Raw genomic sequence first — 18,533 nt, forward strand, 5'->3', positions numbered from 1 at the left:
AAAAGATTAATATGCTGTGATATAAGTAACTAAATCTTTTTTCTTTCAAATATATGTATTGCGTTTGAATCATTATCTATATAAAATCAGACTGTTACAAACAAATTCATATATTAAAAAGTTGTGCAGATTCTGCAGAAATTCTCTTGTGGGATTAAACCACAAACATTTGTCTAGAAGATCCAGAGCCTCGATATCAAACTCTCTGAAAAACCTCTCTTACTCTCCTCTTATAAGCTGTGAGAGATCCCAAAATTTCCATATAAATCAATGTCATTAGCCCCAGGCCAGTTAGTTTCATCTGGGGTTCCACAAAGCTCAAAGATCAGTTTTCAGTTGATCCTTCTTTTTTTTGCCTGGAAATTTTGGATTAAGTAATCCATGTGTGTTGCCTAATAGACCGGCAAACACACAAGCAGCTGACCACATGTCCACTTCAGGACCATACTGAGAAGAAACCAGAATTAACTCTGGAGGCCAATAAGCTAAGGTTATCACTTCATCTGTAAGCATATTTAAGATTGACGATAATCTGGGATTAATTTCTTCACCAGGAGGGTAGAAACATCAACATCAGAATGCTCCTCAGACAGATCTCGAGAAGAGCCAAAGTCTCCCAACTTCAAGTCAAGCGCTGAATCAACCAGTATGTTAGCATCTTTGATATCACGATGAAGATTTTTCGAGAAAGGAAGATGGTGAAGTGGAGAAGTGGATGTCCCTGTTGCGCTTATAGTAAAGAGACTAGAGAAAGAATATGAGAAATCAGTTTACAGTTCATTTGATGTGTATCCATTTACAGGATTGCATAAAGAAAATGTAATGATGGTGTATCCATTTGAATTCTTTAACTTCGTATCTAGAATTGATTGTGTGGGAGCATAACAAATCAATCTCTTACTGTTTATAGAGGAATATCCTCAAAAAAAATAACATGAAAAAGAGAAAGAACATTGAAGTCAATTGTTGAATCTAATAAAAAGTTATCCACAATTCAACACTGCTATTATGTTTAATAATTTCAGTTAACACTCATAAACATTCCGTACACTGTAACCAATCCAAAATAATATGATGATTCTATCCAAAGAAAATCAACAAAATTATCTGTCATTATGTTTTTTCAAACACAACCGAAGAGAATATGAAATATGTTTCATGGCAAAGTTGAATCTTATAATCTTGATTTTGAGCACTCAATTCTTGAAGTACTTGCTGTCTTCTTAGCATCTTCTTTGTGTGCTTATCATTGATATCTTCTATAACACCTACAATTCAATATGTATATTAGTTTTAAAAACACAATAGTTTGTAAATTATAAATTTAACCTTTACATTATGCAAATCCACACAACCAATTACGAGTACAAAGTAAAGTTCGAATGTTTTTAAGAATCACATAGTATATGTATGGAGTCAACATCCAAGCTCTAATAAAACCGATTTTGATACTTCTGCAGTGATTGACATGCTAAATATATCACACAAATAGCCGCAAAGTCACCAAATTTAAATTGATTAGTAGCTCAAAACATCCAAATGAAAAACTTTCTTTATAGCCTTGGATCATTCAAATAGAATATATATATATATATATATATATATATGTTTCTCATATTAATTCAAAGATTTATAAATACATTTTTTGACTAAACTACATCATGTAATATATTATAATGCAAGTTATGAAAAGCAAACAAATACAACAACTTTAGATACAAAATATGAATGGAAGTGCTTAACAATTCAATTGTTTAAATCACCTTCAAATGTAGATTCAGTTACCTGATTTGTAGCTGGTGCATATGAAGCAGCTGAAAAGCTATTTTAAATCCTAGCATGATTATTTTTAATAAATTGCAGTCAAACTAATCATAAGTTATTTCCAAGTGACCAAATTTGTTTAAAACATCTATAATTCACATCATATTAAAAAAAATCTTAATGTTGTAACAAATTCATATACATTATAAAGTTGTACATATTCATATACACAAACTATCAAATTTGACCAATTGTTACACAAAATTAACAGAATTTAGTTACAACAACCGTGGGTTTTCTTATAAATCATATGATTCATATCAAATAGGCCCAAGACTGGATGGCCAAACGTTAGTTATTACACTCATCCTAAACGACATCGTTTCAGTGAACTTTTTTTTGTATTTGGTAACGGTTGTGGGACCCAGTAGAGAAACTGTTTTTACGCTTCAGTGAATGAAAGAAAAAGCCGCAACTTCCACCACCTCTCGCCGGACTTTCCTCTCCGGCGTCGTCGTCGAGGAACCAATCAACCCCACCACACCATGCCGATGAGACACCTCAACGCAATCGCGACTTTGCTAATGATGTTCTTCACTCTCCTGATCCTCTCTTTCACCGGCATTCTCGAATTCCCCTCCGCCTCCACCTCGCTTCCCCATCCCAATTCCTCCTCCTCCTCCGACGATGACGCCGTATCGTCGGATCCGTTCGGAGACGTCTTGGTGGCGTTTAGAAAATGGGACTCGGAAGTGGGCTGCGCTAGGTTCAGGGAGAATCATCACAAGGATTCGATCCGAGGAGGCAATGTCAGTTCCGGTTCGTTACAAGAATCCGCCGGGTCGGGTTGTAATAAGTTGAAGATGGATCACGTTAGGGTTTTGGTGAAAGGGTGGACTTGGATTCCGGATAATTTGGAGAATCTGTATTATTGTCGGTGTGGGATGACTTGTCTGTGGACTAAATCAGCTATTCTGTCTGATTCGCCTGACGCTTTGTTGTTCGAAACGACAACTCCTCCGTTACAGGTTGCTTCTGGTCTTGTTTGTTTAGCGGAAGTTACTTTCTTGTGGTTATTTTTTTTTAATTAATGCGGATGATGAGGGGAGATTAACTCTATAGTTATCTCAGTTTGATACTGAGTTTATTGCTTACTTTTCCTTAGAGACGTGTTGGAGAGCCACTCCGGGTGTACATGGAGCTAGAGGCAGGAAGAAAACGTTCAGGCCGTGAAGATATATTCATCAGCTACCATGCCAAAGACGATGTCCAAACAACTTACGCTGGTGCTCTCTTTCATAATAACAGAAACTATCACATCTCTTCACATAAAAACAACGTAAGCAGCCTCTTTTGTTACAAACTACAATCCAGTTTGAATTTCATTTTTTTTTAAATATAAATACAGGATGTTCTAGTGTACTGGTCTTCCTCAAGATGCCTCTCTCACCGAGACCGTCTCGCTAAGACCCTCCTCGATCTGATTCCTCACCATTCCTTCGGTAAATGTCTCAACAACGTCGGTGGTGGCTTGAACTCAGCCCTCTCTATGTATCCAGAATGCGTCGCGGACTCCAACGCCGAGCCTAAATGGTACGACCATCTACACTGCGCTATGTCACACTACAAGTTCGTCCTTGCGATCGAGAACACGGCCACTGAGTCGTACGTGACAGAGAAGCTTTTCTATGCGCTGGATTCTGGCTCTGTTCCTATCTACTTCGGAGCACCTAACGTGCAAGACTTTGTCCCTCCGCATTCTGTGATAGACGGTAGCAAGTTCGGTTCGATGAAGGAACTGGCGGCTTACGTGAAGCGGCTCGGTGATGATCCCGTGGCGTACTCGGAGTATCACGCGTGGAGGCGGTGTGGAGTAGTAGGGAACTATGGTAGAACACGCGCGGTGAGTCTAGATACGTTGCCGTGTAGATTGTGTGAAGAGGTTAGCAGAAGAGGTGGCAAGAACGCTCGAGTTTGATGTTTTACAGCTGTGGGATTATTACATTTTAGAGTGGTTCTGTTGATGTGGTTTCTTGATATGTTAACTGATGCCATATGTAATCACTCCAAAGCAATTGATACACAGATTACAACCTCTCTCCGAACATTTGGAAACGTTGCAATCACTTTGCAAACTTAATGCTAATAGTGTTAATGTGCTTTGAGTGTTATGTGTGTGAGATCCTACAATTCCTGATCTTTCAATTTTTGGAACCCATTGTTGCTTTTAGTTTCTTGAGAGACGTGTTGTAGAGCCACTCCGTGGGTACATGGTGCTAGAGGCCGTGAAGATATATTTATCAGATACCATGCCAAAGACAATGTCTATATAACTTAAGCTGCTGCTCTCTTTCATAATCACAGACACTATGTGAGTAGCTTGTTAAAACTCCATTCCAACATTTTTCTTCTTTGAGTTGGATCATTTTTAATTTGATCGATGTAAAGCATAAACAGTTTAGAAGAGAAAAAGCATAGTTATTCACTTATAAATTAATAGGATTGAGGGGTAAGTGTTTTATAATTTCCTTTGGTGGGTTTCTTTTTATATGACCATTTTATAAGTGAATAACTATGCTTTTTCTCTTAAGTTACAAAAAAAAAAACTATGCTTTTTCTCTTCTAAACTGTTTATGCTTTACATCGATCAAATTAATTTCTACAACTATTTCTTTATTTTTTTATTTAACTTTTTAAACTACGTAAAATGTGATTGGTAATTTTGTTGATTGTAGATAGAAACTAAAGTTAAAACATTTGTTACAGTGACAAAAAACATTTGTTACAGTCCAACTAATCGATTTTCTAAAATTATATGTTTTTATTTATTTTTGTTTCATTTTGGTTTTAGAAGGCACAATAGGTAGAATAGTTTATATTTGGTTTTATATAATTTATATGTAAGCCACTGAATCTTTTCAAACCTACAACAAGTATCTTACCAATTCCATTGGTTGGAATGAAAATTATTTTTATTTTTAGTGAATGAAATACTTAATTTTAATTTGAATTCAACCAATACTTTAGTACTACTGAAAATTTCAAACAAATGAAAGAATTTTTTGACAAAAGCAAAAAATATGAAAAATAAGCAATTCAAAAAAAAATAGTAACTTCATATTTATACTGTTGAAAATTGTTTGTAATGCATCCATCAAGCTATTTTATGAATAATATATTGTAAAATATCCAAGTTTATTTGTTTATTTGCCATTCGAATGCAAAGATAGTACAATCCATAATTGCAGGGTGTGGTATAAAGGATGATATAGGAAGTATTTATGTTTTCTGGAGAAGTTTAAGAAGAAAAATAAGATGTGGGAAAAGTAACATGTGATCCAATACCTCTCCTTATATCTCTCATTAGAGATTTAATTCATGGTATTGCTGAAATGCAAGATGTATATTATATCCATGGAAATTTAAATCCCAAAATTGTAGTTATAGTAACTGAGGGGATACTGTAGTTGCAAAGATTGCGGATCTTAAACTCAGTAGGCATAGCACTGAGAAATCCATGGAAAAGTTTATCTTATAACAAAACCTTTAATCTAAAATCGACAGTTCAGTCTTCTAGAAACAACAATAAGTGTTTCTTTCTTATAAAATTGCATGTGTAAGAGGGAAATGGCCAGTCCCAGAGCAAACTCGAAAGCATGACCTCCATGAAGGTATTGAAAATGATGTTTTCTCCATTGGTCTCACTGTGATCTTTATGCTAACACAAGGTAGACAACCATAAACATTTGACTGATTTAGTATGGCTTACGCTAAATACTATTGTACACAACAATAATCTTTAAATGAGACACCTCACGCAATTGGACTTTACTAAAGACAACAACTTTATATAGATATAAAAATATGAATGAAAATGCTTAACAATTCCATTGTTTAAATCTTCTTCAAATGGAGATTCAGTTATTAGATCTGAAGCTGGTGCATATGAAACACTTGAAGAACTGTCTTAAATTCTAGCGGGGTTAATAAGTTTCAGTAAAACTAATCCTAATTTCAGTAAAAAAATTGAATGTATATTCAAATATCTTTAAAATGAAAATAGAGAGAAATTATCTTGCTTTGAACCAAACAAAACATGCCAATTTCTTCTTATTTTTAACATAAATGACAGATTTGATACCTTTTGGCTGAATTACTTATTTTATATGTTTAGAAACAGTTTTTGAACATATCCAAATTTTAAAAATCTCCCAAAATAGTATTGATATATTTGGATATGTGTACTTGAATTTTGAGCATGATAGAAGAGATATAATGAACATTAAATTACATATATAAACGTGTATGTCACAAAATGATTTGGTACACAAGATGACATACATTATAGACATGTGTCTGATTATCGTCTGTTATTATCTTCTTAACCGTTGTTTTAGATAAGATGTTCTTAGCTAATAAAAATATGTTTCTATATAAAACTTCCCTACAAATATACAGATACAATATATAATGTTCAGAATATTAAAAAAAATATTAATTATTTCTATATCTCTCTATATATATCGGATCATTCTCTTAATGTCCCTAATCCTATCCACATATAATATATTTACGTTGAGGATCGAAAGCCGTTACTTCAACTCAAATGTTCTTAAATTATTAGTTGTTTTGCAAATTTTCGTGTAGCAGTGAAATTTGTTTTATTGAACAACTTAGCTACATCGTCTATGGACCGACCAAAGAAAAAGGTCGTACTACGAGCGGTGAACTCGATGAGCTCACTATCCACGATCGTCGAAGAAAATGGAGTAAAACGAATGCGGGCAGTGAACTCATTGACTTCGATATCTGAACTAGACGACAACGACCTACTGGCTCTGCTTGTTGACCGGCCAAGACTGAAACTCGAACGGAAAAACTCATACGACGAGAAGTCTTTCAGCGAGTTAAGTCTTTACGACAGCGCACACTCTCTGGACGGTAGGTTTGGTTGGGAAACGCCGACTTTCTCCATCAACGACTCGTTTGACCCTCACCCAATGGTCTCAAAAGCTTGGGAAGCTCTTTTCCGTTCTCAAGTCTACTTCCGAGGTCAACCGGTAGGAACCATCGCCGCATATGACCATGCTTCTGAGGAGGTCTTGAACTATGATCAGGTATGGTTTTGTGTTTGGTTTCTTTTTAATTTGGTTATAGACGATGGTTTTTATAATGTTTTATGCTTTATTACGATGAAGGTTGGACCTGAGATTTATGGGATTATATAAACATGTAACGTTAGTTTTAATAAAAAAATAAAAAATAAAAAATAAAAATCGAGAATTTGAGACTATGCAACCTTGTATAATAGCTCTTTAAAATTTAGGGTCAAAACAAATGTTTTATCCGGTTGTACCTTGAAACGGTCCTAACTAAGATGTTTCTTGTCTATTATAAGGTATTCGTACGAGATTTTGTACCGAGCGCTCTAGCATTCTTGATGAATGGAGAGCCAGAGATTGTGAAGAATTTTCTCCTTAAGACGCTTCAAATCCAGGGACATGAAAAAAAGATCGACAGGTTCAAGCTTGGTGATGGTGCAATGCCAGCGAGCTTCAAAGTTCTCCATAACCCTATCAAGAAGACAGATAGTATCATTGCTGACTTTGGAGAGAGTGCCATCGGGAGAGTGGCTCCAGTTGATTCAGGCTTCTGGTGGATCATTCTCCTCCGAGCTTACACAAAGTCTACAGGAGACCTTTCTCTGGCCGAGAGACCCGAGTGCCAAAAGGGCATGCGGCTCATACTCTCTTTGTGTCTCTCTGAGGGTTTTGATACTTTCCCTACGTTGCTTTGCGCAGATGGTTGCTCCATGATCGATCGAAGAATGGTATCGTCTCTCTTACTCTTTTGAATGCCTATGTAGTAATACTCCATAAACCCAAGAAAACAACACTTTAGAGTTTGACCGTTTTAAAACTATTTTGAGAACTCTTGCACGTTTTAAACTCAAAAACTACGACTCAATTCATACATTAGAGCACCATTAGTGGTATTATATTTTAATATAACTTAGTTATGTTTTAAAATTTAAAATTAAGAAAAATGTGTAAACTATTGATAGAAGTCAAGTGTCATTTGAGTTTTTCAAAAAACAAAAAAAAAAGAAACCCATCTCACTCTCTTTCATTCATTTTAATTACTTTTTATTTGTTTAAAGTAGAGAGATCTTTTTATATTAAGTCTAGCTCTTATCTCAGTTACCTAGTAGGCTAGTAACAAATAAGAGCGTTGTGTTAGTGCTCTTACTGTCTTACATATATGAATAAATGGTTTTGTAATCTATTGCAGGGTGTATATGGATACCCGATCGAGATCCAAGCCCTCTTTTTCATGGCTCTTCAATCAGCACACTCCATGCTGAAACAAGACGCCGAGGGAAAAGAGCTCATGGACAAGATAGGGAAGCGGTTGAACGCGATGAGCTTCCACATGAGAAGCTACTTCTGGCTTGACTTCCAGCAGCTCAATGACATTTACCGTTACAAGACGGAGGAGTACTCACACACCGCAGTTAACAAGTTCAACGTCATCCCCGACTCCATCCCGGATTGGGTCTTTGATTTCATGCCTCTCCAGGGTGGCTACTTCGTCGGTAACGTCAGTCCTGCCCGCATGGATTTCAGGTGGTTTGCGTTGGGAAATTGTATCGCTATTCTTTCCTCGTTGGCTACGCCCGAGCAGTCCATGGCTATCATGGACCTTATTGAGGCTCGGTGGGATGAACTGGTCGGAGAGATGCCGTTAAAGATATGTTATCCGGCGTTGGAGAGTCACGAGTGGCGCATTGTCACTGGCTGTGACCCTAAGAACACGAGGTGGAGCTACCATAACGGAGGCTCTTGGCCAGGTGAGTTACCTTCTTTTACAAGTCATTCATATTTTGAATGCATTAGTATATAGACTTATCAAAATCACGGAAACCAGAATGTGTGAATTACTATAAATAAATAAAAATTAATAAGATTTGACCCCCTAAAAATATTAATAAGATATAGATGCAAAACATGAATGATAGAGATGCTTTATTACTTATGCAATATAGTAGAATATTTTATCTTATAGATTGGGGAATCTGATGCTGAATTAAACGTTACTCTTTTGTGTTTGTAGAAAGACGAGTTTGCAAAAAAAATTAATATGATTTTTGTTTATTTTTTCCTTTCCCCAAAAATTAAGTAAAATTTAGTTTTTATTTTGTTGTACTTAATGGTGAAAGTAGAGCAAGATCCATGTGAAACAGTCTTTTTGTGTTTGGATAATCATTCGACCAAATATAGTTGTCCTATGTGACTGATGCAAAATGTAAATGTAGTGCTTCTATGGTTGCTAACGGCGGCCAGCATAAAGACCGGACGGCCACAAATAGCTCGACGGGCAATAGACTTGGCGGAGGCACGGCTGTTGAAGGATGGATGGCCGGAGTACTACGATGGGAAGTCGGGAAGGTTCATCGGAAAACAGGCCAGGAAATTTCAGACATGGTCAATTGCTGGCTATTTGGTGGCCAAAATGATGATGGAGGATCCAACGCATGTAGGAATGATCTCAATGGAAGAAGAAAAACACATGAAACCTGTTCTTAATAGATCTTTTTCTTGGAGTTGAATTATATGATTTCAGTTTGTACGTTTGCCTTTATATAAGTACAATTAACAAAAAAATAAAAATATTTATCATTTCCTATCTTTATTATTTGGAAAAACACAAGACTATTGTTTTAGTCTACTACGGACCACCAGGACATAGGCCTGAGAGAGTAGAAGGAGCCATTGACTAGTGACCCATCTTAGTCTTTAGTCTTTTACATTTCAAGACAATCCTACCGAAACAAATTTGAAAAAGAAGAAAGAAAAAAACGACAGTGTACGATCTTTCGATTAATAGCATGTACGTATGTAACCCCACACGTCCAATAATTTTGGGTACTTCACCAAGTCAAACTCAGTAAAATAGTATGTAATTTATTTCTCATACTTGAGATGTTCTCAATCATATGCCTATTTCATTAAATATGAACTAATATATACAAACCTATATACATCAGAATTTGAAAATAAATGCTGTTGTTATACTATTATGATAACATAAAAATCAATTATTTTATTAGTAAAATGTACGAACCTATTATATTCACAGTCATCACTTTGCTATTCTTTGTTCATATAATTATATTTATACCCCGTAGATGAGCTAGATATGAACTGGCCCTAGTGGTTTAGAGTTAAAACTTCTGCTAAGTTCAATAAAAGAACTGGAGAAAAGAATCCTAAATTTAATAACAAAAACAATCTTTTCTTTTTGTTCAAACACAAACTATCTTTAATAATCATTTTTTTTCTCTGAAGTTCATGATCCAACATTTGGTTCGCACTTTGTTTACTTATTGACGAGGTCAACAAGATGGTCTTTATACGGTAAGATCTGTTTTGTCTACTGTCGTTAATTTTAGCTGATACCAACTATCGATATGTTAGTATCTTGCGTGATTTTAGCTTGTATGATAAAGTGTCAAGTGATGATTAAGATCAAACTTTTTTCATGTGGGAATAAAGAATATCAAAAAGAAGGCGAATAGGTTGTTGAGGAGACTGATTAACATGAATCACCGCTCCACCGGTAACGTCTTTATCGACCAAAAAAACAATTTAAAATGGTGAGTGGATTAGTATTAGCAACCACCGAATGGGATTTTAATTAGAAGCTAAACTTTTTCTCACTAACATAATTTATCCTATCCCGTGTATGTCGATGATCAATCCAATATGTCGCAATTAGGATTAATATAGTTCACAAGTATGAACCCTCCTACGCGTTTACACAGCATCACGTAGTCTTAATGATGAAACAGTCTGGGCAATAATGAGTACTGCTCCATACCACCAGCACCATCTCCTTCTTATTGCTTCGCAGAATAACACAACAAAAGAAATACAACGTTATCATCATAACTATTGACACATTTATTTATATTTGAGAATAATACGTTTGATTACAATAAATTGGTAAGTTCAAGTTGACCGGGAGAGGAATTTTTTTTCATATATACATATAAATATTTAGAGATTTTTATTCATCTGAAAAATAATTTTCATTATCAACAAAATTATAAATAAAATGAATTAGTTTTTTTTCGTTTGCTTATAATATAATGATAAGTTCAAATTGACCGGGAGAGGGATTTTTCATATATACATATAATATTTAAATATTTTTATTCATCTAAAAAATAATTTGAATTATCAACAAGATTATATAAATAAAATGAATTTACTCGGTTTATAAAAATGGGGAGGAAGAAGAAACAGTGTTGAGAAACAAACAAGTCAATAAAGGTTGAATTACACCATATCCACTTGTTTTTATCATCTCACTTAATCATTCTCTCTTCTCTTTTCTTTTCTTCACAACGCCATTACAGTAGTTGTAGTAAAGCTCCTCCCTTTAGATCTCCTCTCACTGCCAACACTCTCCTTGTCTGTTTTTCTCGATTGCCCGTATCCAAATTCTCATGTGTTTTGCTTAAAAATCACTTTTTTAGATGGAAACTCGCACGACGGCGGAGGAGGCGTCGTCGTCGCCGTCGCTGCAGCTTAACTCTAACGAAAACCCATCACCACCGGGAGGAGGAGGAGGAGGAGGAGGATCGGTTCCGAGCACCGCTCTAGCCGTCGTCAAACCCGCCGTCAAGAAACCGTCCAAAGACCGTCACACGAAAGTCGACGGCCGCGGACGGCGAATCCGCATGCCGGCGGTGTGCGCCGCGAGAGTCTTCCAGCTCACGAGGGAGCTCGGTCACAAATCCGACGGAGAGACCATCGAGTGGCTTCTCCAGCAGGCCGAGCCCGCCATCATCGCGACCACCGGAACCGGGACGATTCCGGCGAATTTCTCCACGCTGAACGCTAGTCTACGCGGCGGCGGCGGCGGGTTTGCTCAGTCGTCGAAGTCTTCTTCCTCGCCGTTGTCGTCCTTTCACGGTAGTGGGATGTCTCTGTATGATGATAGTAACGGATCAGCTCCTTCCGTTGCGGTTGTGGATCAGTCTAGGAAGCTGTTAAACGGCGGCGTTTTCGGGTTTCACCACCCGCCGATAATGTCGGCGGAGAGGAATCCGTATAGAGAAGATTACTTCAAGGAGTCTGAAGTAGTAGTGCCAAGTGGGAGTTCTCAGGATCAAGAATTGGGCCCGGGTGTGGGTATGGGTATGGGCCGTGGGGTGGGGAATGTGGTGCCTCAACCTATGTGGGCGGCGGTGGCGCCTGGGAGTACGAACGGAGGAAGCGCGTTCTGGATGCTTCCTGTGAGTGGGAGAGAGCAGATGCAGCAGCAGCAGCCGGGTCATCAGATGTGGGCGTTTAATCCTGGGAGTTATCCGGTTGGGACGGGTCGGGTTGTAACTGCGCCTATGGGGTCAATGATGTTGGGAGGTCAACAGCTAGGATTAGGAGTGGCTGAGAGCAACATGATGCGTGGTGGCGGTAGAGACGGGGATGGTTTGGGGATGACGCTAGAGCAACATCAACATCAGCATCATCAAGAGCCAAACCAAGATGAAGCTAGTGAAAACGGTGGTGATGACAAGAAGTGATCAGAAACCAAAACCAGCTCATGACATTCTAAATGACCACAACTGCGGTTAAGAGGATACTGCTGGTTGTTTGGCTGTTGAATGCCTGCAATTCCTGACAAATATGGTAAAACGTATGTGTGTTTTAAAGCTGTTGAGAAATTTGTCACATCATTTGTGGGTTGTTGTTTGTTTGTTTTCTTTGTTTCAATATTAATAGATGTGAATATGTTGATGTACTTGTGATAAAAAAAATATCAATATCAGATTTTCATTATTTCAGCGTCAAAACAGCCAACAAATGATACGAAGAAACAGAGACAAAATATACTTTTTACCATAACGGTAAGACTTTGTATAAGATTTCAAAAGAAGCAAGAAACTTTCTCTTGCACAAGCAAAAGTTTTGAGAAAATCATAAAAATTATTCAATAAGAGGAACAAGAGAAGCGCCATGAGAGAGAAAGACTCGTTAACCAGAAGCGGTCTTCCTCTGCTGGAAGACAACAGCAAAGATGGGAACACCAACACCGATGCTGAAAGCGGTGAAGACACCGAGAGACATCTTGAGACCTTGGTACTTCATGCGGTCCAAATTGTACATGTGCTTAGCGTGGAGGTAGTAAGGCTCGTCATGCCCATGTCCTCCGCTCATCTTCTTTGCTCCAGTCGAGTGGAAGCTTCTGCTCACTGTTTTGATTATAACAAAAAAAAAACAAAAGAATCAGATCTTTGCTGCTACTACACAATCTTTTATCGATGTATCGAAACTATCTAGAAACAATATAGAACAGAACTTTCACATCGCATTTGCGAGCAGAGATATTGTTACAAAAAAAAGATTCGATTTCTATGATACAACGTTTGTTTGATAAGGTAAAACAAATATAGCAATCGACGAACATAGCGGATAATATCAGAGGATCGAAATCACAATAGCATCATAATCAAAAGAAGATTTTGTTTGTTGAGGGAACTCTAACCAGATCTGGAGATTGATGATTCGGATGAAGCTATGATCTTTGAGACAGATCTGATTCCGGTGTTCAACGCCATGATCAGAGACTAATCGAGAAAAAAAGCTACAAAGATAGACGAAGACAAGTTTTACGGCGAATCTGTAAGTGAAGGCTGAGACTTTTGGGAATAGTGCAGGCGACATTTTGTTTTGGGCCCGGCTCAGTTATTAACTAGTTTTAAAATTTCTAGCCCATTTGGAAAAATACGGATGTGAATTGAGTGGAAATCAATTCACATTGAACAATGGAGATTCAAAATTTAATTATGCATGCATTAGATATGTCATCAGCATTTTCATTATCAGTATATTTTCGAGGATGAATGAGTCGCTTTCTCCAAGTAGAGCATCCTTCTTTGTCTTTCTCAAACTCATCTTGTATTATATAAAATTGGTTTCTGGAGGTTACTTCCCTTTTTAATATCATCAACTAGCTTCACATACTTTTGGAGGTTACTTATGTTAATCACCAGTTTCCGAATCAAACCCAATGGACACCTTGAAATCCTCAACAGTAGATAAGGTGTTAAAGGAATGAAAGATAGGTAAAGACTGGGACTTAGAAAGAAACCAACTATTTAAATGAGGTAATAGATTTACTAATTTTAAAATCTCTCTCTCTCCTTTTTCCACGATTCTTCTCTTCTCTCGAACACTAAACCAATCTGAAGATCGTCTCCGGCGTCCGGCGGCGCGTCCGCGCGCGTGTCGACGCCGGAGGGCCACCTCCTCTCTTGCTCCTCCTCCTTTGCTATTTGCTATTCATCGTCTCTGCGCCTTCCCGATATGCTTGTGGATCTGCGGTGGGGTTACGACCGGGTTAGAAGCCAAGCGCAAGGTTTCCAGATCCGGTTTCGTTTCAGCTTCTGGTGGTTTCACGGCGAGGTTCTGAAGCGGCTTGTACGGTGAATGGTCGGATTTTAGGGTTTGTGGATTAGATCGGTTTTACTTTCGATCTTTCCCTGGAAGTCTTGTCGTTGAAGTTGATGATGGTTGGAGCTTGTTTAGAGTCTCCGTGTTCGAGATTCCAACTGGTTTCTTCGACATTAGGGGTTAGTCTTTTGGGTCTCTCCGGCGTCGGAGTGTTCTGGAGCTATTCGTCCTTTGTCAAGTGAGCTCTGGTGCTTCTTCAGACCGGAGACGGGTTCTGGGCAGATGTACGCAGGCGGTGATGGTGCTCTGTTCCCAGCTCTAGCTCGTGTGAATGATCGTGTTGTTTGTAGCAGGTTGTCGTCTATGGCTTCTTGTGGATAACTCATTCGGACACATCACTTCGGTTATTGTCTTCACGGCTTCTATTCAACTTTCCTGACATTGGTCATGGCTTTGTTGGGGATGTCTCGACGCTTCATTGTTATCCATTGGCACCGGGGGAAACTTCTTACTCATAGGTTAATGTCCCTTGGTTCTCAAGGGCGTCAAACGGCGAGGCTGTGCTCGGGAGTCATTCACGGCCTCGGTGTCTCCATTTGATCAAGGTCGCTTCCGAGGACCACCTTAGCTTCTTCAGCTCTCGTGGTGGTGTGCCTGATTTGCCTTTTAGGTATTGAGACTGGCTAGTTTAGAAGTGGCAGGGCTTCCGGCCTGTTTTTGTGCAGGTATCGGTGGTGGCGATTGTAGCAAGCACTTGCTTGTTTGAGATGTGGTTCAAAACGTCGTGTGGCGTTTCATACGAACCGGCTTTGGTGGCACTAACAAGGCTCTTGGTAAGTATCTGAATCCCCTTCTACGGTCGTCCTGAGCTTAATGAACGGAGAAGGTTACTAGCTTCGTCGAGATCTTTGGAAACCAGCTACTCTGGAGACGTCAAGGAAATTCCCGGCATCCAAAGTAACGAGGAGAACCTCAGTTTTCCAAGAGCAAGCGTTGATGGTTGAGAACGGCTACCAATATTGAAGAATTTCGAAAAACAAACTAGTGGAATGTGTCGGGTTTAGTGGGTGGGCGAAGCTAGGCTTGTAATAGATTGACTTTGATACTTTTGTTCAAAACGAACTTGTAACCGTATCCGATTCCCGATTTATCGGGTAGATTTCAATATAAATATTTTATTTAAAAAAAAAAACTATTTAAATGAGCCTTCATTTCTTGTAAATCATCGTCATCCCTTTTGCTTTGAACACGATTATTTAAAACATTTTCTTTACGTATAAGGCATTTTTTTTATAAGGCATATTTAGCATAGGCATGTAAGCGTATATGTTAGTATTTATTGACTCTAAGCTAGTACTTTATAAGATGGTCAAAAAATCACAACATTGTTAGTTCTATATGATTACATTGTGTAGCTCTACAATATTATCATGGCCGAAATGAAAACCAATTTGATATATTAGATGTGCATATATACAAATCTCGCAATGCTTAAGTCAAAAGAGTGAAACAAAAACGTCCACATTTGATCTTATCCAATTGATTCGTACGATGTTACTTCCTAGTTCCCACGTAAATAAAATCCCGCATGACCCGGTTGTATGTTGCTGGCCAAATCACCAGCGATTCTTTAAATTTATTGTGTACCAAGTTCTTAATTAGTTAATCACATGCAGTTTAACTTCTTATATTATCTTCTTGTACTGTACAAGTTCGATTATTAAGAAAAGCCAAACACTACTCTGCATGAGTTTTGTGGTCCAGCTTCTTGGTGATCACCATCATTCTTAATTGGTTGGTTTACATTAGTTAAATGTTTCTATGTTCATATATTAAGTTTTAGTAATAATTAAATTGGCGATTTCAGTCTCGAACTATTCCGCTAGCTGGATTTTCGTTTTAACTTGTACTATTAAAATGTATCCATGCATATATTTGGCTTATTCTAAAGAACAAGCCATAGTCAACTTTTCAAAGTAATCATGGCTACATCAGATCATTTTAACACAAAAAGAGTTTACCAATATACAATTTAAATTAGTAGAGTATCAAAATTCAAGATTAACAACGATGTACTCATTTCATTTATACACCAAAGCAGCAACAAGAAAAATGATTCAACCAAATGCAAAACACTAGACCTAAAAATAGTGTCAATGCATAGATCACATTGTTAATTACACTAAACGTAACCTTTAAGAAATAGGTCTTTCCAAACTTAATCCTTGATGTTAACAGAAAAAAATTGTTAAGGAGTCATCCCGTAAGGTGGGTTAGATTTCATCCAGTTGTTTCCAAACAAGTGTAATATCATCTGTCGAAAGAGAGGGACACACGCGTTGACATCAAGTCAGTCATGCATCACCTTCCCAGCTTTCTCGTATTGTTGAAAAGTCCACTAGCTAGTAAGACCACAAGTGATTCTAAATAATGCCACAATAGTATTGCTCTCTAATTCTGGTGCCATATTTTCCTGATGGCTGTTGAAATGCCTATAGCCCAAAGCTCGGGTCTCGAGATTGTACTACCGTACTCTTTGCTTAATTTAGGGTAGTTTTGCATGGACAATGTTGCTCATTGTCACAAATAGCCAATTCATTTAAGATTGGCAATCAAATGAGTTGATGATTTGATTTCGAGACGTTTTTGAATACTTAACTATACGTCTTCTTCATTAGAAGATTTGAGTGGACTTTAAAGTATATTCAAGACTAATGAATTTGATCACTAAGGTGTTGGGCCCTGAATGATCCATGCAGTGTAGATAGTTTTTTGTTTTTTTATCAGTAAATCTGACAATAATAAGAAAATCGAAAGTGATTTGGGCATCAACATTCGGATTATGCGGGATTCTATTGATCGTTTGGAAATGATTTTTTTTTAAAAAATTTAACTCTTTAACACACAATACACTCTTTAACTTTTTCTATTCATTCTAGGACATACTTTTATCTTTAGTAACTTGTTAACGAAATGAAGATCTGGTTCACAAACGCGATGCGTTAACCTTTAATTAGTTAACTAGAACTTGACCCGCCCGACCGGGCGGATAATTTTTATGGTTTTAGTTTTTTATTTATACAAAATGATATATTTGTAATATTTAGACATAAATTTAGATTGGAAATTATTATTTATAGTTATAATAAAAATTAAGATTAAATGTTTAACAAAATATTTTGATATAAATTTTAAATTTTCTAATTAAAATAATATAGAGGTTGGTTATAATTTTTTCCAATTCCAAAATCTTAACATTCTTTAAAAAAATATAAATGAATAAAATATAATCTTGCGTTGTTGTTGTTTATTTCTATAACTTGACCCGTGGGCGTATAAATATTTGTTTTTACTAATTTTTTTTTTGTACTACTGATATATATATATGTGTGTATTTGTAAATTATATGTATTACATTATTATTAATATAACAATTTAAAACAACAATTTATTTATTACTTAGATATAGAAAAAATGTAAAGATATTTTATTATTCACCAAATTTTAGAAGTTAGCGTAATTATAAGATAAGTTTCTGTGTTTTATAGGTATATTAAATATTTGAGAGTGGTTATAGGTTAGAATTTATTGTGAGCAAAGATATTCTGTTTAGATATTGAATTTATTTTGGCTAAAAAAAAATCTATTAGTATATGTGATTTATTTCTATCATTGATTAAGTCATTAAAAATAAAATAAATAACTTTCTTTTCTGTGAAGATGTTGTTTCCGATTTTTAAGGAAAAATAAGAGTGAGAAAACATGCATTTAATAATCTGAAAAGACAAAATTTTTTTTAAGAATGTTAATTAATAGGTTCAGTGGCATAGAAGTGTAATTAACATTGAAAACTCAGGGCATTTCCTAAGTGTACTTCTCTTTTAATAATAGAGATAATCTACCCATGTGAATGTCCTTAATAGCCGCCTAATTGATTTAAGTAGCAAGCTCACTGTCCATCTCTATATAAACCCTAGTGTATATCCTTATGTTAAACCACACAACACCAAGAACAAGAACAACAAATAAGACAGAGAGAAAAAATGACAAAGTCATTCGTAATTGTTGCCCTTCTCTGCATCTGCTTCCTTCTCCCTTCTCGAACTGGTCAGTTCAGTTACACAAAAATATTCTAACTATACATAAAGCATATACGATGTTTTTTTTAAAGCAAGCATATACGATGTTTAACTAGCATAGATGAAATAGTACTGTTAATTGGAAATGTGATTAATTTTGAACGCTTGTTTGAAACCAGCGGAAGCAAAGATATGTCAAAGGTACAGTCAGACGTGGTCGGGAAGGTGC

General features: G+C 36.8%; 4 protein-coding genes across 4 annotated transcripts; 3 read left to right on the forward strand and 1 right to left on the reverse strand.

Moving 5' to 3' along the window:
* The first annotated feature begins 2,216 nt into the window (after positions 1–2,216).
* LOC108823850 (alpha-(1,4)-fucosyltransferase) lies at positions 2,217–3,933 on the forward strand. Its single transcript, XM_018597140.2, has 3 exons — positions 2,217–2,792; positions 2,930–3,103; positions 3,173–3,933. Exons 1-3 carry the CDS (start codon positions 2,310–2,312, stop codon positions 3,740–3,742), a joined length of 1,227 nt encoding a protein of 408 aa, XP_018452642.2. The 5' UTR covers positions 2,217–2,309; the 3' UTR covers positions 3,743–3,933.
* Positions 3,934–6,371: 2,438 nt separating this feature from the next.
* Positions 6,372–9,381, forward strand: LOC108826448 (probable alkaline/neutral invertase F). Its single transcript, XM_018599830.2, has 4 exons — positions 6,372–6,881; positions 7,163–7,594; positions 8,056–8,614; positions 9,080–9,381. The coding sequence occupies exons 1-4, from the start codon at positions 6,453–6,455 to the stop codon at positions 9,370–9,372; spliced, it is 1,713 nt and encodes a 570-aa protein (XP_018455332.1). The 5' UTR covers positions 6,372–6,452; the 3' UTR covers positions 9,373–9,381.
* A 1,703-nt stretch (positions 9,382–11,084) lies between these two features.
* On the forward strand, positions 11,085–12,611 carry LOC108828155 (transcription factor TCP22). Its single transcript, XM_018601747.2, has one exon. The coding sequence runs from the start codon at positions 11,306–11,308 to the stop codon at positions 12,353–12,355; it is 1,050 nt and encodes a 349-aa protein (XP_018457249.2). The 5' UTR covers positions 11,085–11,305; the 3' UTR covers positions 12,356–12,611.
* On the reverse strand, positions 12,590–13,478 carry LOC108828156 (uncharacterized). The gene is made up of 2 exons (XM_018601748.2): positions 13,318–13,478; positions 12,590–13,024 (listed from the first exon to the last, which is right to left on the reverse strand). Exons 1-2 carry the CDS (start codon positions 13,388–13,390, stop codon positions 12,807–12,809), a joined length of 291 nt encoding a protein of 96 aa, XP_018457250.1. The 5' UTR covers positions 13,391–13,478; the 3' UTR covers positions 12,590–12,806.
* Positions 13,479–18,533: the final 5,055 nt, after the last annotated feature.

Source organism: Raphanus sativus, chromosome 9 (genome assembly GCF_000801105.2).
Source record: "Raphanus sativus cultivar WK10039 chromosome 9, ASM80110v3, whole genome shotgun sequence".
Lineage (NCBI taxonomy): Eukaryota > Viridiplantae > Streptophyta > Magnoliopsida > Brassicales > Brassicaceae > Raphanus > Raphanus sativus.